The sequence below is a fragment of the Furipterus horrens genome, unplaced genomic scaffold (genome assembly GCF_987537825.1).
Source record: "Furipterus horrens unplaced genomic scaffold, mFurHor1.1.pri manual_scaffold_5, whole genome shotgun sequence".
Classification (NCBI taxonomy): Eukaryota; Metazoa; Chordata; class Mammalia; order Chiroptera; family Furipteridae; genus Furipterus; species Furipterus horrens.
The window spans coordinates 138,770,428-138,790,185 of NW_028327175.1; the positions used below are offsets into that span (position 1 = coordinate 138,770,428).

General features: G+C 35.4%; 1 protein-coding gene across 1 annotated transcript in view; it reads right to left on the bottom strand.

The window, feature by feature from the left end:
* Positions 1-19,758, bottom strand: part of EXOC6 (exocyst complex component 6) — a 170,666-nt gene that overhangs the window by 79,684 nt on the left and 71,224 nt on the right. The window contains exons 14-17 of the mRNA XM_090277960.1: positions 16,888-16,993; positions 11,080-11,189; positions 7,650-7,761; positions 6,127-6,261 (exon numbers count right to left, since the gene is read on the bottom strand). Of these exons, the coding sequence (XP_090134086.1) occupies positions 6,127-6,261; positions 7,650-7,761; positions 11,080-11,189; positions 16,888-16,993 (463 nt within the window). The remainder of the gene's footprint in view (positions 1-6,126; positions 6,262-7,649; positions 7,762-11,079; positions 11,190-16,887; positions 16,994-19,758) is intronic.

Below are 19,758 nucleotides of genomic sequence, written 5' to 3' on the forward strand. Positions count from 1 at the left end.
CTGGAGAACTGATCCCTTTATCATATGTAATGTCCCTCTCTTTATCCCTGATAAGTTTCTCTGCTCTGATGTCTGCTCTACCTGAAATATAACCATTCCCACATTTTTGATTAATGTTAATATTGTATATTTTCTCCATCCATTTAATTTTAATTGTTATATTTAAAGTGGGTTTTATAAACATACAGTTGGGTCTTGTTTTATTGATCCACTCTGAAAAATCTATTTTTCAATTGGTGTTTCTTAGACCACTGATGCTTAATTATTGATATAGCCGAATTAATATCTGCCATATTTGTTGTACTTGTTCTTTGTTCCTACTTTTGTGTTCCCTCTTTTTCTGTCTTTTGTGATATTAATTGAGCATTTGTATGATTCCATTTCTCTCCTTTTTTAGCATATCAATTATACTTTTTCCTTTTTTGCTGTTTTTAGTAGTTTTCCTAGATGTTTCAATATATATTTACATTTATTACAAGTCCACTTTCAACTAACACTATACCATTTCATTGGTAGTAAAGGTACCTTATAATAACAAAATGATCTTAGTTCCTCCCTTCCAACCTTTGTATTATTGCTGTCATTTGTTTCTCTTATATATAAACATACATAAGCATGTATATAAAAGCATAGTATTATCTATTAGGTCAGTTGAGAATAACAAAATAAAAGTTCTGTTCCCTTCACTGATACTTTCTCCAATGCTTTTCTTTTCTTAATGTAGATCCAAGTTTTTGACCTATCATTTTCTTTATCTCTGAAAAAGTTCTTTGAACATTTCTTGCAAGGCAGATCTACTGGCTATAAATTTCCTCAACTATTGCTTGTCTGAGAAAGTCTTTATTTCTCCTTTGCTTTTGAAGGATAATCTCACAGAATATAAAGATCTACATTGGGTGTTTTCTCTCCACACTTTAAATACTTCACTCCATTCCCGTCTCTCTTGCATGGTTAATAAAGAGAAGTCAGATATAATTCCTATCTTTAGTGCTTTAGGTTAAGTGTTTTTTCCTCTGACTTCTTTCAGGATTTTGTCTTTAATTTTCTGAATTTTGAACATGATAGGCCTTGACATAGCTATTTTGGCATTTATCCTGTGTTCTTTAAGCTTCCTGAATCCATGGTTTAATGTCCAACATCAATTTGAGAAAATAGTCACTCATTGCATCTGTCAACGAATGGCTGTTAGCATCAATTCAACACCAAAAGGAATCCCCAATTTGGGGTGCAGTAAAAAAGGAAACTATTCAGTGCAAAACTGCTCAACTGTGATACAGCACAGCTCTGAGAACAGCATGGCTGTGGAACAGCTCAATAGTGTTACAGCTCAATTATGAAGCAGCATGGCTGTCGAAGAGCACTGCTGTGAGGTAACCCTGGATTAAGGCCCATCTCTGGCTAGACAGCTCTGCTCTGCTCTGCTCTGCTCTGCTCCTGCACTGGTCTGGCAAGACCTCTTCAGTGTTTCAGCTCCAGTCAGGGAAATGAAGTCTTCAGTCTCTTGTGGAAAGGGAAAGGACACTCTCCAAGCCAGAGGGGAGCTGACTTATACAGACAGAAGTCTCCATCTCTGGTCCCTGACTGGTTGTCCTTATGCAAATGAGAACTCCAAATCCTCACAATTTGGTCCAAAAATCACTGTTCTGATTGGTCAGAATGCAGCTTCTCTGATTGGTTGGTAAAGGCGCTGATGGGGATATAGTTGTACAGCTCTGACTGGACAGGGAACACTTTAGTCTTATTAGTTGAAATACAATTCCAGAAACTCCTTTATAAGGGCTGACTCAAATGGCAGAAACACAGCACAGGCAGGCAGCTCAGTGCAGGCTTCTTCCTGAAGTGCAGTTTACATGGAAGGTCCCTGTGTTTAGAAACAGACACTAGACTCTGCTTTAATATTTGAGCCCAGTTAACCACCAGGAGTCCTTCTTGGTAGGTATCTTCATTCTAAAGGTCTACACATCAAATATTGCTTCTGTTCCTTTCTCTTTTTTCTCCTTATATCCTCATTGCATGTACGTTACACCCTTTATATCTGCTCTGCTGTTCCTCGATATTCTGTTCATATTTTTTCAGTTTTTCTCTACTTTTCTTTGTTTCTATTGACATATCCCCAAGCTCAGAGATTCTTTTTTCAGCCATGTCCAGTCTACTAATAAGTCCATCAAAGGCATTCGTCATTTCTATTAGTGTTTTTGATCTCTAGTAGTTTTAAAAATTCTTTTTTAGATTTTCCAACTCTCTGATTACATTACGCATCTGTTCTTACTTTATCCATTAAAGCCCTTAGCATATTAACCATAGTTTTTAAAAAATTCCTGGCCTAATAATTCCAATATCCCTAACATATCTGAATCTCTTTAAATTGCCTTTTGGTCTGTCATGTAATTTTTTCTTAATGGCCAAACATGATGTGCTGGGTGAAAGGAACTGCAGCAAACAGGCCTTTGGTAATGTGGCAGCAAGGCACGAGGGGTGGGGACATGTACTAACCAACCTATGATTAGGTCTCTCAGTTTTTAAGCCTTTGCCCTTTGACTATGAACTTCACAAGTGCTTCTCATTTCCATCCCTTAGATGGAACAGAATGCTAGAGCAGGCTGGGGTTGAATATTTGCCTTCCTCCAGTTTGGTTAGGCTCTGATAAAACCCCAATAGTTTAGGCACATAAAGAGTTTGTTTCCAGGTTGGATCTTGCTGAGAAGTATGAAATCCTTAAAGAACAGAATGCTCTGGTGTATTTCAAATGGTTCCTTTTACCTTCCCCTTTGTTGGAAGCACAAAATAATTTTTTTCCTCTATAATCTTCACTGGGAACCCCTGGTAGGGTTCTAGGAGGTAAAATTCACATAAGTGTAGGTCTACTTCCCCCAACTCTGCCCCCACCCTAGCCCCCATGATTTGGTCTCCCTGGAGTTTTAACTTTCAGACTTATCCATACTGAGTCTCCAGCAATTTATCAAGTACAGTTCAGGTTTTCCTACTCCAGCAGTGGTTTCTGCAGAAGTTTCTGCCCCATTAAGTTGTGAGTCTCTGTATTTGTCTGACTGGCTATCCAATTTGGGGGCAAATGTTTGCTCTATGATCTCACTTCTCTGACAAATCAAAACACAAGGGTGTTGATTTTTCAGTTTTCTTAACTTTTATTTGTCAGGATACAGTGACAACTTCCAAGTTCTTTACATGTCAGAAGTCTATGTTCACTTTTTTAATAATTAATTGAGCTGTACATATTTATATGTGCTGTTAGAAATTGTACATGTTCATATATGTATGTTACAGTTCAACAAAAAATAGTTTTTAAAAGCCCATGTACCACATACTATCTCCATAGGAAGAGAATTTCAAGCCCTTAAAGATAATTTACCACTGTCGCTTTAACCATAATCCTAAAAAAACTTTGTTACATCATCATCAACAGATTTTAGAAAGGCAAACTAGAAAAAGAATCCGAAGCATATTCCTTCTCATGCTAACAGCTGTAATCAATGCCAGCACACAAAAGGAAAGGATGCTTCAGAGTGGCAGGTTGGAAAAGCCCCATGGAGCAAAGTTAAAGTGCTCTGATGCCAAAGAAAAAGAATGGAGTCATTTCTCTACCACCATATTTTCCCTCTATTCTGATGCAGATGTTTTCAGTTAGAAGTCTTATATTAGTTTCAAGTAGCTCTCAGTGTGTGTTCCAATTAATTTTGAAAAGCTGGGGTACTGCTTGAGGGCAGAAACTACTTACTTCTTTTGTATCACTCATAGATTTAGCAAAATGAAAAGGTACACTAACAAGATAGTCTATATATTTCATAAAATATATCTGATATAAATCAGGCACTTAGTGTGTCCATGTGTGCTTTTTGGAAGGGAAGCAAAAGGAGGTACAGGTAAAAGAATCTTGTAAATGCTCATTTCCCTAATCATTAAGCAACTAAACAGGAATATGTTTGGTAGAGTCACTGGAAAGAATTAGGCTAAGACGTTAACTAAGCAATCCATGCTATTGTCTGCAATCAAGACTGTACTTTAGTTTTCTCTATGAAAGAGGTAACACACTGACTATTCACTATGAATGAAAATTCCCCCAATCTCCCTCAATAATTCACTTTAACATTGATTTAACAATCCCTGAAGTTGAATTGCTTCCTCATATTATAATTAAGGACAAACTCCTCTTGATATATACCAAAGGTAGAACTGGAGAATACTTGACTTTCATATAACTGAGCTTGAAACAGCTCTTGTTCTCACAAAACTGAAAGGGTTTCCTGAGTTCTATGTAAAAATAAAACAAATAACAACAACAAATTATTTATAAAGACTAAACTTGATTTCTTGATTTCCAAGAAAACCAAGGGATATTCTATGGCAGTTATACTTTCAACCAAATATCTACAATTTAAGGGATGATGGGCCAGAGCTAACGTTTCTAAACATTCCTTCCTAACAGGCAGGTTTGAGGAGTGTAGTTCCAAGATCCCTTAGTCTAAGAGTACCATGTCCTGTATCTTCGGTTCTTTGAGTTATAGTTGATAAGGAAATTGCTTGGAGACCCCTAGATACACCAGATGTCAAGGCAATTCAGAGTACAGAGTAAGCCTATTAAATTTAACATTAACAGTTAAATATGCTTACAACTCCAGTCCTTAGTAAATACCTTCTTGACAGCTTATGAGTAACACATGGATATAAGGACAGAGATCAATAAAGAAAAAGAAGGCAGGCTGTATGAAATCTAATATAAAAGCAAAGAATCAATTTGTCTTTGGATAAATAAGTGCCCAAAACCTTGTGGAGTTTTCTCCTACATTATGGTATTTGTCATACCATATTATCAAGTGTCTTTCTATAGTTTATTCTCCTATGAGCTTCTTAAAGACAGGGATAATTTTTATGTTCTCATCACCTAATAGAGTGCTCAGATGATGCACAACAAATAGAACTATGCTAAGTATCCCTGTTAATCCTCATAATAATTGGATGAGGCAGGTAATATATTGCTACTTTAATTTTATAGATAACAAAACTGGGAATCATTAAAATTAAAAAATGTGCCCAAGTCACATAGTAGTCTAACTCCAGAGTATATGCCCCTATAATTACTGTACTATATTTCCTGGATAAATGAATGTCTGCTTTGTCTGGCTTCTGTCTCAGTTTTAACAAATAATTTGATCAAAGTACTCACTCAGGTATTATCTGCATTTGTGCCTTCTGGATCAGGACAGCTACATGAGCTCAAGAGTAATCAGAGAAGCATAAGATTTGATGGCCATGCAGATAATTTTAGGAACCAAGGGTCATTTCTGGACTTTGAAAGTCTAGTTACTGTTAAGATTTAATAAGTTATTTCTAAATACAAGTATAATGAATTTTTAAAGTGTAAGTGATTACACCATAATTTTAGGAGGTAAATTGGGTAATTTATAATAGAGCAAGAGTAGAAAGATATGAATTCTTTTTAACAGAAAACTTAGAATGGGCTATGTGGTTAAATTAGCAAGTGCATTTTACAGCTAAGGGTTCAGTAAGTGTTTTATATTTGTTTAGAAAAATACTCAATGCAAAGTGATTTATATGATAAGATTATGCCAATGTCACATCTATATGACCCCAAATCAATAAAATAATAAAACAGCTCATAAAACAAATTTATGAAAGTATTTAATGATACAAACAGATAAAAGCAGGGCTTTAATAACCTGTAATAAGATAGTTACTTTTCTTCAGATCAGTGCCAATTAAGGATGTAAAGCCAATCTTACACTTAACCTAACTGATCTTACATTTTTAATTTCCACACACACACATATATACACATTATATAAAAAATTATTTGTTGATCTGTAAGACATTAATCAAAATCCAATGAGACCAATTCAACATCAATGGAAGTCTTCAAAACATAAACAAAATATAACATAGCTGTAGAAAATCAATACACTTTTCTCCATATTAATAAGATGTTTAAAATGTCAAAAAGGAACTGACATTTATCTGCTCATCGCTGACAATGATTACCTCTAATTTGTTAAGAATATAATGAACTCTTGTCTATAATAAAATTTTTCTTTAATTTTTAAGTTTGCTTGCAGTGATTGAAATAAAAACTTTGGTCAGATTTTTTTTACATACCTTAAAGGTAGAAAGTCCATAAAGTCTTGTGGTATGAACAGTTTCTTGAGAAATATTTGTAATGTTAGTTATAAAGTCCTCAAGGTATTTGCAAGCTTGTTCCAGGTGTGTTGTGTTTATGATGATCTGCACTAGCTAGAAAATACGAAATATATCCAGTAAAATGCATGTTACATGTACAAGAAGATATCTGATCTTTAAAAACGGGGTTAGTACTTCTAGTAACTGTACCACTTATGCATAATTATAGCATTACAGGATACAACTGATTATCTGATTTCAAAAGCCTGCTACAAATACTGCTTATGAATGCTATCATTAAAAAATAAAATAACCAAGAGTCTAACTGCCAATTAATTTAAAATAATGTTTCAAAGTGCTTTTTCAAATTTTTTACATTTACCAAGTAAAAAAAGTGAGTATTTTCATTCTTCATGTAAGGTCTGGCAATCAAAAACCTACATATATGTTCCAACACCTTCAACTACACTAGTTGTCCCTGATTTGCAGAGCATACATACCAACACGCCACTGGATTCCTGAAGCCATAAATAGTACTGAACACTATGCATACTCTATTTTTTCCTGTACATAGATATCTGTGATAAAGTTTACTTTATAAATTAGGTGCAAAAAGAGATTAACATCGGATATAATAAAATAGAACAATTATGACAATATACTGTAATAAAAGTTATGTGAATGTGATGTGGTCATTTGTTTCAGGGAGTCTCTTGCTGAAGTCGTCTTATACGTTCAATACTTTCTAGCACAACACATTTTCTCTTCATGTCTTCCATCCATAAATTTAATTCCTTTTCCATCTTAACTTATCAAGCATTGTGGCCTCAACTTTTGCAGTTTGAGGTGCAACAAAACTAGCAGGATTTCTTTTTCCTTCTTCATAATTTCACAGACAGAAGACTGGTTCCTACAAGCTTAGCAACCTCAGCATACAATTTTTTTTTCTTTCCTCAATTCAAACACTCTTACCTTTTCACTTAAAAGAAGCACTTTGCAGCTTCTCTTTGGCATATGCAAATTGCTAGTATCACTGCTCTTGCACTTTGGGGCCATTATCAAGTACAATAAAGGTTACTTGAACACAAGCACTGTGATATCATGATAGCTGTTTTGATAACTAAGCTGGCTACTGAGTAACTAAGGGCAGGTGGCATATACAGCGAGAATGTGCTGGACAAAGGATGATTCATGTTCCAGGTGGGGCAGCATGAGATTTCATCATGCTACACAAAACAGCGCGCAATTTAAAACTTATGAATTGTTTATTTCTGAAATTTCCCATTTAATATTTTCAAACTGTGGTTGACCACAGGTGACTAAAACCGTAAATAAGGGGATACTGTATCTATTCCCCATGTAAAACTCTTTTCCTTCACATTGCTTAAATTCACACTGATGCTTTTATTTGAACTAGAAAGCTAGTTTTACAGGATGATATTCAACAATAACTTAACTTATAATAATTGTTTCATATATGAAACATATGGTTATAAACTTACCTCTGTCAAACCTATATGAGGTTTTCTAATAAGGTTCAGTAAACAGCTATTCAGTGTTCTGGTCAGCAGCAGATTTGTAGATTTTCTAAGCATATCATCTATTTCTGTTGAGCTGAAAACAGAAGTTAATATTACTAAGCTTTCTATCAGGGTACATGCAGTTAGTCAGTCTCCTAAATAATTTGATAAAATTTAGTAAAATAATTTGCTCCACCTCAATCCTTTGTATCTTTAAATAAATTACAATCACCCATATTTGTTAAATCAAAAATTTCCATACAATTTAATTTCACAAAAGAAATATTTCAATAAAGTAGAATATTTATTTATGGCATAATTTAAATGTATTCAATTAACCATTACAGTAAAACCATATGGTACTTAGTATTAGAGAATAAAATTATTCTTAAGTTATGACTCCATTATGGGACAGTCACTTTCAAAGACACTTCATACACAATTATAGACAAAATTACTGTTAAAATGCAAATTGATGTGAGTTCTTCCCACACATAATTATTAGATTTAATTTGAATATAACTAAGACATCTATTTCCATTGAGATTTTTAAAAGATTCAAAGAACTATATTTAATTGCCTTACACTAGTTTTAAAATGCTGCACATTAAAAAAGAACAAAAAACTATGGTGTTTCTAAACATCTTAAAAGATTCCTAGGCTAGCACTAAAAAGTTTATTATTTTCTCCTAACCACTAGGCTTTCAATTTAATAATGATTTCTTGTATATAACTTCACTATCAAAACTCTTAAACTGTCTTTAAACCAAGTTTTCTCAGTCTCAGCATCACTGACATTTTAGAATAGGTAATGGTTTGTAGTGGGGGCTGTCCTATGTGCATTGAAGGATGTTTAGAACAGCATCCCTGGCCTCTACACACTAGATGCAAATAGCACCCCTCCCCCTAGCTGTGACAACCCAAAATGCCTCTACACATCCCCGAATGTCCCTTGGGGAGTAAAATTACCCCAGTTGAGAACCACTGCCTTACACACAGGTTAAAATTTTTAAACTTTTTATTTTATTAAAATACTACAAATCTACAAAGCACAAATATTTACTGGTTTATATTTATTTTAAAAATGCAAATAGAGCAAAATTTGATAAAACATAGGTACTTCTCACTGCTACTCTAGTGTTCTCCATTTTAATGCAGGCACTCTTTTCAATTTCTGTCAACCCTAATTCTGGCAGACCTGAGGGGAATATTTCCCTTTGGTTCTTTATATCTAAAATCAAGACTTCCTAGGGAATGTACCACCAGTAGGGCTTCAGGGTGACTTGGTATCAAACTCTGTGTCAACAGTGTCCCCAAACAAGCAATGTACTCACCCTTATAAAAAGGAGGTGGCTGCCAACTCCTCTAGTTTCTTTTCTGACACACTCAAATTATGTTAAAGACATCTGTACAACATTCTTTTCAGGTAAAATATTTGCAAATGAGAGGGAGAAATTGATAATCTATCATGATAAGATAATATCTGTCTTTTAATTTCCCTGAACTCCCTTGAATGCTGAGGCAGTGAGTGCTTTTTCCTTCATAAGTAAAAGCAAAGAAAGAAAATCTATCAGTACCTATTGTCCTATTTGTACCTGACAATAACCAGTATTTTCCCCATGAGGTTTTTAACCTAACTGAGCAATTTTTCCCTTACCTCCTTGCCCTTTAATTTTACTCTTCCTGATTTTTAAAAAAAACTCACAGTAATTACATCTTAATATACAGTAAAACTCCTAAAATATATTACAGTTTAACCTCTTATGCAAACTGAAAAGTTCTTAAACATCATATCAGGTCCAGATGTTTCCTCTACAACTACATAGCAGACTTTGGCGCCTATTCATAGTTGCTTCATTCTCTGGCCCTGCTTTTATTCATATATAAAAAGAAACCCAAACATTTGTGCTTATAAAAGCTCTTATGTATCTTCTAGTTCTAAAAAATTTAACTCCAAAATATGTTTAAACATAATAAAAAAGCTTTAAACACAGAAAGTGATTTTTCCATAACTCTTCAATGACAAATAAAAAAACAAAGCAACTCTAATAACTCAATTTTAGGGCACAGATGTAAAGATTTTAAATAAAAATATATGTCAGAAATCTAATAATCTAGAATAAAATTAGATTTACATATATAGTAATTAACTACACTGTCACTGTATTCTGTATTACTCTAACAAAATGAAAATAACCAATTAATTTAGTAAAGCATAAATTTTTAAAATATAAGCATAAAAGCTTTGTTGAGTGAATAACATGGTCACAGAAAGTTAACTAGACAACTGGGTACTGAACTAACAAAAGTGACTAATATTTTCATCAAAGACAGAAGGAAAAAATTGACAACATTCACCTTTTAAATGCCAGAAATTGATAACAGATGAATGCATGAATTACTGTTTTCAAAGCTAACTATAACCAGACTCTATCTGAGAATGTATAAACAAATTCGAGCCCATTCATATGTAAATCAAGTTGTTCCCTATGTCTTTGAGCCTCAGTTTCCTTATTATCAAAACAGGGATAATACCATATTTCCTATTTCCATAAATGTAGGATATTCCTTTCATTATACCAAATAAATGGTATTTTCTTGTTTATAAATTCAAGTTGGCTATAACTACCAACAGTTGCTGTGCTGCACTTCATTACTGAATATGATACCAATTTGCTATAGCACTCCTTATTAATTCTATAATTTTGTATGAATCCTAACTTTAAGCCTATTTGAGAAAAACAAAACTAACAAAAAGATCGGCTTTTGACAACTCAGTGACATAGATAAAAAAGAGATACTGTTTGGCTACTGGTAACCTAAGCAAAAAAAAAATTAAAGTAAATAAGAACTCAACAATTAAAGGGGGAAAAAAAAGGATACTGGTTAAACATATTTAACAACATATTTAACATCTGGACACTGATTCAAATATACCAACTATAAAAAGACATTTTGGGGACAACCAAAAAAATATTGATATGGACTAAGGCACTGATATTTTGTAACAGTGTTAATTATAAGTGGGTAAACAATGACATATTCCTATTGACTTTAGAAACACATATTGAAATATTTAGGGGTAAAATTTTATTATTTGCTTTAAAATACTTCAGCAAAAAAAAAAAAAAAAAAAAGGACGGCAAAATGTTTATTACTGTTAAATCTAGATGCTGAGAATATAAGGGTTTCCTCTCCTATTACTTCCCCTTTTAAGTATGTTTAAAGATTTACATAAGAAAAAGTAAAATATATATATATCAGATTTATAGCAACTTAACCCTATATATCACTAAAATATGATAGACTTTCCAATGAGATAATTCATTAAAAAGTAATGGCCTAGAAATCAAGTGTTAATGTTTCATAAAAATAACTATGACAAGGATATATTTCTTATTAGTAAACTTACCTCCGGTGTAGTGACTCCGAAAATTTAAGGCTGGCATAAATAAATTCTTTAACTTGAATATAAATATGAGGCACTGACTGAGACATGGGGAATTTCTTTGGGAAAGACTGCTGTAGAAAGAAAAAGTTAATGTTTTCAAAATTTCAGAAAAAGATGTCCTAATCACCTAAAAAAGTAAAAATTAAATTGACTGCACATTTGAATTAATAGTAAATACCTGCATCTCAAAGTTAACTTTTATATTTTTACATTATTTTTGAGATTTTAAAGGAAAGCAAAATATTTCTGAATAAAATAATGTAGCAATTCACCTGTTTCTTAAATCATATTGTTAGAATTCCAACAAGCAGAGAAAGCATATATCAATACTACTGTATGTTCTGATAACTATCCTGCAGAAGATGTCTAGCTGTCAGCTGTCTGCTTCTCTGCATCCATAATCCAAGAGTCAAGTTGGCCATGAAAGTTATGGACCAACTCCCTAGCTCAGAGTCATCAAACAATTCTAAGACTCCCTTCGCTGACCCTCATTGAAGGATTGATACCAATTCAAGAAGGTATCCATTTCATTCCATAACTCCTAGAACACCTTACAACAGTTTTCTAACCAGTATATCATCAAATACTGGTACACAGCCAATGGTTTACAATGTGCTTCTTGGTTAAACTGCTTCATCAGCCAACATCCATAAGCAAATACTCGGTTTCCAAAAGGCAAATTCTCTCCAAGATTTTTAACAAAAGCCCCGTATTTATACATTCTGAAGTCTAATATACACTTCTATCTCCACATTCATTGCAACCTAGTTATAGTAGTGAAAGTACTCTCACCGTGGTCACTAATGACCTTGTAAATGTTAAATCCAATGGACTTTTCCAACTCTCATGTTACCTGATTTATCTAAAGTATCTGACACAGCTGGCTCTGTCCTGCTTCTTATCCCCCCCCCCCCCTCAGGCTTCCTCCCTCTTTATTTTGAAGCAACCTGTTTCTTTTCACTCAAACTATGTAGCCATTCATTTACTGTCAGATTTTTGTTGATCACCTACCATGTGTCAGGCACATTTCTAGGTGCTAGAGACACAATGGTGAACAAGACAGATAATGTCACTGCCCTCACGAAGTGTCCTTTCCAGTGGAGACTTGACAACCTCATAACTTTTCCTATGAGAGCTTCTGAGACATCAAAATTCTGAGGAGACTAATATTGTGTGTGTGTGTGTGTGTGTGTGTGTGTGTGTGTGTGTGTGTGTGTCTGTGGTGTGGAAATGGAGATTGGGAAGATGCTAAAGAAGTAATTTGGCTGGAAAGAAAGGAGGCCTTTCTTCTCCATGACATACAGAAAGCAGAACAAGGCTCACTTTGAAGAGTTAACAATAATTACTTGGGGAGGCAGGGAGAGAAAATACAATGAAGCTAAGAATGGATTCAGCTTGATTTGGGGCTGGGAAGCCCATGGTCAGACAGAATTCTGACCCCATCTTTTCTCTCTTTTGGAAGGATGGCCCCAAGTCCCAGAAGCTTGGAATTTTTCTTTGTCTGCATCGTATCTTTTCTCATTTGGTTTCCCTGCCAACCACCTGGCACTTTGTCACATGAGTCTTCCAGCCCCACCCTGTACCTGTCTCCATCCTCCTGCTCAGCCTGACACTGGCAGATCTCCTGCTGCTGCTGCTGCTTCTGCTGTCCTTCAAGATAGTTGAGGCTGCATCTGACTTCTACTGTTAACTGCCTGAAATATCTGTCCTGCTTCTTAAATGATCTTTCCGCCCTTGGTAACCATGTCCCCACACTGGTTTTCCTCTTATTTCTCTACCTTCTCTATATTTCCTCCTCTAGCCATCCCATAATTATTGCTATGCTTTAGAGTCTATCCTACATCTTCTTACCACATACAGTCCTTATGATCTTGTCTACTCTCATGACTTCAACCACAATGCACATGCCAAATCTCCCAAATCTGTAAAATCAGGCCAAATCTTTCTCCTGAGGTCCAAATCTGTGTATCTAATCACCACTTGGACACCTCATTTGGCTTTAACACCCATGGCTGCATACCAGTTTTTGGTTGTATTCAAGACAAACTCGATAGATCCAAAAGTGTAATTATTGTCCATTCTTTCTAAATCTGCTCCTCTTGTGTGTCATACTTAGTGAATGTTACCACTGTCCAAAGCAGAAACCTGGGTATAGTACATAACCCTCTAGCTTTGTCATCTCTCATATGCAAATGATCACCAACTCCTATTTGTTCCCACCTCCTAAACATCTCTTAAATTCCATGGCCATAACTCTCACTCAAGTCATCAATCTCTCTTATCAAGAAAATGGCAAGCACCCCCTAACTGGTCTCCCTGTCAATAGTCTACTCTTCTCTAATCCATTCTCCACACACTAGCCAGAGAGATCTATTTGGAAGATACTTCAGCTATAAGAATTTATTTTAATGACATTAAAGACAGAATATGAGTATGTTCTTATTTTAGCCAAATTATCTGCAAAAAGATTGATTTTTGCATGTTAGTCTTATTCTTTCTCACTCATAATTTACACTGAAAAGCACAAATCTGATTATGTTTTTACTACTTAAAATTCCATGGAAACTTCTCATAGTGTTACAGAGTAGGGTCCCCCAAATCCCCAGAGCCTGCGGTTTGGGAATGAGGGAAAGGGACAGCTTTCAAGATGCCTTTGCATATCTATGGCTGGTAGCCAGTACCTTAGTTATGCAGGTGGCTTTGGTTCTTCCAAGGCCCCAAGGAGATAGGAGGGGTTTTGACCATAGAATGGTGAGGAAAGAGCTTCCAGGGCCTGCGGAAGATTCTGCAAATGGTTAGAACCAGTTACCCTGCCCACTGCATCACAGGCCGCAGTAAGGAATTTAAAAATAAGGCGACAGCTATTTGCAGAGAGAGAACCATGTGGTTTGCAAGGAGGTAGAAAGAGAGCACCATGCGGTTTTAGAAGGAAAGAGGTCGACACAGCTTTGAAAGGGCAGAGAGAACCATGCGTGATCCAGTGCAACACGGCACATGTTTTCCTGGACTGTTATACGGAGGCTGATGACATCGTACCCCAGATCCTGAAGGAGACAGCTGATAGATAAGAGATGGGGAACTTCTGGGCATGTTTTTGGCTTACAGCTTTTTGAGGAGCAAGGGAAGTGCTGGGTCCCGTGGGAGAACAGGGCTCTGAGCTGAAGTTCACACTGCCCTCCCCAAGTTGGAATACTGTAAATAAAGACCTGTTTCCTCAACATTATTTGTTGGGTTTTACATCACGGCACCATGTGAAAGACCCGTTTCGCTCTGTAACTGTAGCTCCCTCTCTAACACTGCTTAAAAAGAGGTAGTATAGTCTGGCCATTTCTACTTTGTCTTCATTTCTTCATCTTCATTTCTTGTACTTTATCAACTTTGTACTTTATACTACAGAATTATATAGCCTTTCTGCATGCTGCTTCCTCTATTTTGAGCAGTGCCGGCTTCTATGAATTGTCATTTCCTGTTGACTAGAAGCTCCTTGACAGCAGAAACTGAAAACTAGCATGTAGCACAGTTACTACTAACTATGTAGTAAGTGAAAACAAATATTTGAATGGACAAATGTGTTAAATACCTTCAACATAAGGAAACTTACAACCAGCTGCTAGTGAAAGCATTCACAGAAAGCAGTGTTTCTCCAAAACTGATAGGTTCAACCTTTCCAAATTTAGAGGCTCCATTAGGAATACTATAAAAATCAACTAAAGAATTGCTATTCTTTAAAATCACCTGATAATACTGTAAGCGCTAACTCAGATACAATTTAGCTTTGCAAATAATGAATGTAATACTAAACATCTGGAAGACATTGCAGCTTGAAGAACTTCTTTTAATGACATTAAAAACAGTATGAATATATTTTTATTTTAGTCAAAAGGCTCTGATCAAACTATCACAGCTACCTGAAAAAAGACTGATTTTTGCATATATGTTCAGTCTTACTCTTTCCCATGCATAATTTACACTGAAAATAATAACTCAAGTCATTTGACAGTTTTACATCTTTCCTAATAGTTCTAATTGAAAAATATACTTAAAATAGGAAAAAAATAAATATACACACACACAAACAATCAAGAGACTATTACTAAATAATTTTGGGGATTTCTTTTTAAGCTGTCCAATTTAAATTTTCCAAGTAGCCTTTACCTTAGTTTTTCTTTTTAATGATAAGTAATATATGGACCAATGACAAAAACTGCTAATAAGTTTAATCCTACTATATATTTTGGAAGCACCCTACAAGTTAAGTCAAACTTTCTTTTAACTATAAACCTAGTTACAATAGAATACTTTAGTGTAATTAGAAGGAGCATTACAAATTATTTAGTTCAACCTCCTTGCTTGACAGGTAAGTCACAAATTCCCAAATAAAGTAAGTCACTTGCCCATAATAAACCACAGGCAGAGCTGACATGTGAACCCAGACCAATCCAGTACTCTTTATGGAGATACCACAGCCTGAATTAGCTTTATTATCAGTAACCAAAACAAAACAAAACCAAGCCATGAGATGGGGAATATTCTGGTAACATTTTTTGACAGGGACAATTTTGATTGGAGCTTTAAAAACACAGACTTAGAATAATTATTTGGTCTTTTGTGTATTAGAATACAGCTATTACGTTTATGCAATGGCAGTGCTAGCTATAATCCATAGAAATGCATTTCATCACCTCGTCCTATATTCAGTCACTATTACACATAACATGCTTAGTTTGTACATATAAAAATATTACATAAAAATTACAATCATCAGTCACACATTTCCCTAAGAATTCACTTATATTCATTGTCAAGGGATAAAAATAGAGAAAATGAATGAATTATAAAGAGCTGGAAAAATAATAAAGAATAGTATGAAAAAAACAAGAATAGAGAATTAAAAAGGTGAGAATAATTAGAAATGATACCCTTTTCCCATGAGATACTGAAATATGTATATGTGTGTGCGTATGCACACACATGTGCAATCATATGTAGACCCAAATTACTCTACGCACTGGGATATTTCCTTTCTGTATCCTTTTATTCAGACACCTTGACTCCAAAAATACATATTCCTACTTCAAGGAAAAACTACAGGTGGGTACTGCCTTCACTCTTACTTAAACAAGATAAATTTTTTGTAGAAGTACATTTCTAGAAAAAAAGCCACAAAAGATCTTCCACAGTGATGGACATTTCAAAGAAATTCTCCTTTCTTTCCCTAGAATATACTTATTCTATAATCTACTCAACATTTAGTATATCTAATTGGGAATCCACCCAAGGTTAGCAACACCTGCCCTGAGAATCCACCTAGTGTCTGGGACAACTGTTCCTAGTATCCCCAGGAAAGTCCCACCTTAACTTCACCAAAATAGTAATAGCAGTAGTAACATAATCTTTTAACAAAACATAATTAATTTTCTTAAGAAACACACACAAAAAAATCTCAAAATAGAGACATTCTAACTTACAGTGTCAGGTTAATATTATGCAGTAATAAATACCATGAGTTGATTTTTAAGAAAATTCTTGAGTGAAGAGGTGAGGGGATTAAGAAGTATAAATAGGCAGTTACAGAATAGCCATGGGGAGGTAAAGTGCAGTATAGGAAAGGGAGGAGCCAAAGAACTTAAACACATGACCCATGGACATGAGCAAAGTGTGGGGATGACCAGAGGGAGTGGAGGGTGTGGCAGTGGGGGAGAAAAAGGGGAAAATTGGGACAACTGTAATAGCATAATAAAAAATAATTTAAAAAAAAACAGCTTGTACCTTTTCAAGGTCTGGATCTTGAAAGGGAAATTTACTGATGACTGTTTTGTATTCTTCTTCATTAACAACAGGGATGGGGCTATAATTATCTTCTTCAAAAATGTCCCTGTTAAGAAAGAAGAGGCAATCAAAAATTTAATATTAGAAAATGTATCTTTAGAGTGCTGTTGGACAATATATTTTTAAAAGTCCCAGCTACTACCAAAGCATTTTTAATTTGTCAGTTAAAGATCCAAGTAGGAAAATACTACATGATCACCCAGAATTCTAAAATTCAGTACCAGGTAAGTCTTGTCCCTCAAAATTCATGTGCAATCTCTTCCTTCCACTTGTTTGTTTTACAACTTCTCAGTACTTTAGTGTTAGTTTTCTAGTTTAGCTCAATTCTGCAGATGATATACTTTAAATGAACTCATTACCTATTAATGTATAACTAAAAATAAGGCCCTGAAATGGAGTATTCCAGCTGTATTCCTTGATAGGAACAATTCTCAAGTTGTATGTCTTGTTTCTTCTTTCTTCCCAACTAGATCATAAGTTCCTTGAAGATGGAACAATGTCTTCCATTGTTTAGTATCTCATAATGTCACTAGCAAAGGACTTTTATAATTAGTGAGGCAGAGACATATAGTACTAAGTATCTATGTGCTGGTCTACACAGCCCCCTTGCAAATAGGCAGAGCCATATGACCAGTTTTGCCATTGGGCTATAAACATAAGAGATATGTATTGCTTCAAATCTAAAGCATTTATGAGCTACCTATGCAACGCTCCCCACCATGTGAAAGGGGAGACCACGTGTTAAGAAAGTAGAATCACAAATGCAAACAGCCTGGATTAGGACTATTAGACTCACTATGGACTTCTGTGTGTGTAAGAAAGAAAATGTCTATGTTCATCCACTGAGATTTAAGTCATTTTTATTCCTGTAGCACAATCCAGTCTGTCCTATTATACCTGCTGTGCAATCACCAACTTTCTTTCAATCAATAATTTAGTTTAATTAAAATTTATTGAGTACCGCTTATAACTTAGGCTCTGGGCTAACTGTGATGAAAACTCCCTACCTCATGAAGCAAGATCTCTGTTTTCAAACCTAATAGGAGAAGTAGATATACAAACAAATTTATAATGTTTATAATATGTTATACATACAATAAAAGAAATGCAAGGTTCAGAAACAGAACAAAGGAAGAAGTGACTGACATGGTCCAAGTAGGTGGGGGATATCTAAGGGAAGTTTTACAGAGAAGCTATGGGCTTTGTGGGGTCTTTAAAAATGAAAGGAAACAGTTCTATGAAATTATGGGAGAACAGCATTTAAGAAAGATGAAACATAACATGCAAAAGCATAAGGGGTAAATAAGTATGAGCATAGTAGGGGGTGGGGGCTGTAAAACCACAGATAGTGAAGTTTTACTGAAGTGTAGTGTATGCCAGGAATACGGTGTAAAATAAGGTTGGGAAGATGGACAACCTGAGGCATCCAGAATTTATACTGTCGTCAATGGAATGGCAGAAGAATGTGGAAGGTAAACTGGGAAAAATACACTTATGAACACAGAGAGGCAATTTAGAAAGACTGGAGAATAATCTCAATAAAAGGTGATAGGGATTTGAATGAAAGCTGTCCTAGTGGGGGCAAAAAGAAAGTGGCAGAAACAACAGCTTGTAAGAAATAGAATAGAGTCTTGGCTGGTATGGCTCAGTGGATTGAGTGTCCACCTGCAAACCAAAGGGTCAACCAAAGGGTCACTGGTTTGATTCCCATCAAGGGCACATGTCTGGGTTGCAGGTCAGGTCCCCAGTTGGAGGCATGCAAGAGGCAACCATACATTAATGTTTCTTTCCCTCTCTTTCATCCTCCCTTCCCTTCTTTCTAAAAACAAATAAAGTCTTAAAAAAAAGAAATAGAATAAGATTTTAAAACTAAATGAGGACTATAAGGGAAAGTATAACCCTGACAAATTTGTGGTTTCTAGACAAGACAAATGGACAAAAGATGCACGAGGTCTGTCCAGAAAGTATTCAGTCATTTACTACGAAATATAGACATATATTGAGGAAGATAAAAGAAACATTGTACATAGGACAATGGTGCCTCAGTCCCCTTCAAAGCAGGTGCCTTGGACCTCACACCGTTCTCCCAACTGCCATTAGCAGCCCCATAGTACTCTCCTAAATCTCATCGATGGTCTGAAATCTCTGCGCTTTCAAAAGTGATTTTTTTTTTTGATTTTAGGAAAAGCCAGAAGTCAAAGGATGCCAAATCTGGGCTATAGGGCTGCTGAGTTACCTGGGTGATTTGATATTTTGTCAAAAAACTCTGCAAGAGATGTGATGCATGAGCAGGCATGTTGTGTGATGAAGCTGCTAATCACCAGGTGCCCATAGTTGCGACATTCAGAAACATTCAAATAGTTTATGCAGAGGAATGCTCAAGCTTAACGCAAAATGTGATGCAGATTCATTGCTCTACTCACTCAGTCATTTTAAATGTAACCGGCCATGTAGTACACATGCACACTCAACAGCGTCTACCGCCCCCACTGACTAGTATAGTGACATCATCATTGTTCACGCATGTGCATTCTGGTCCACTCTTCTTGGCTGCCAGGTTACACTGATGTGGCCCCAATTATTTTTGTTATATTAACAATGGTTGGACTTTTCCCGGACAGACCTCGTATATCTCACCTCATCAGAGACATTCACTTAGGTAAGGAATAGAAGAGGACATGGTTTGGGTAGTAGATAATTCATGTCTAATTGATTAATGGGTCTGGGGTCTTGAGGAGATGCTAGAAATAAAAGCACAGGTTTGTAAACACGGTGGTACACAAGAGTAGTTAAAATAAGGCTGTTCACTTA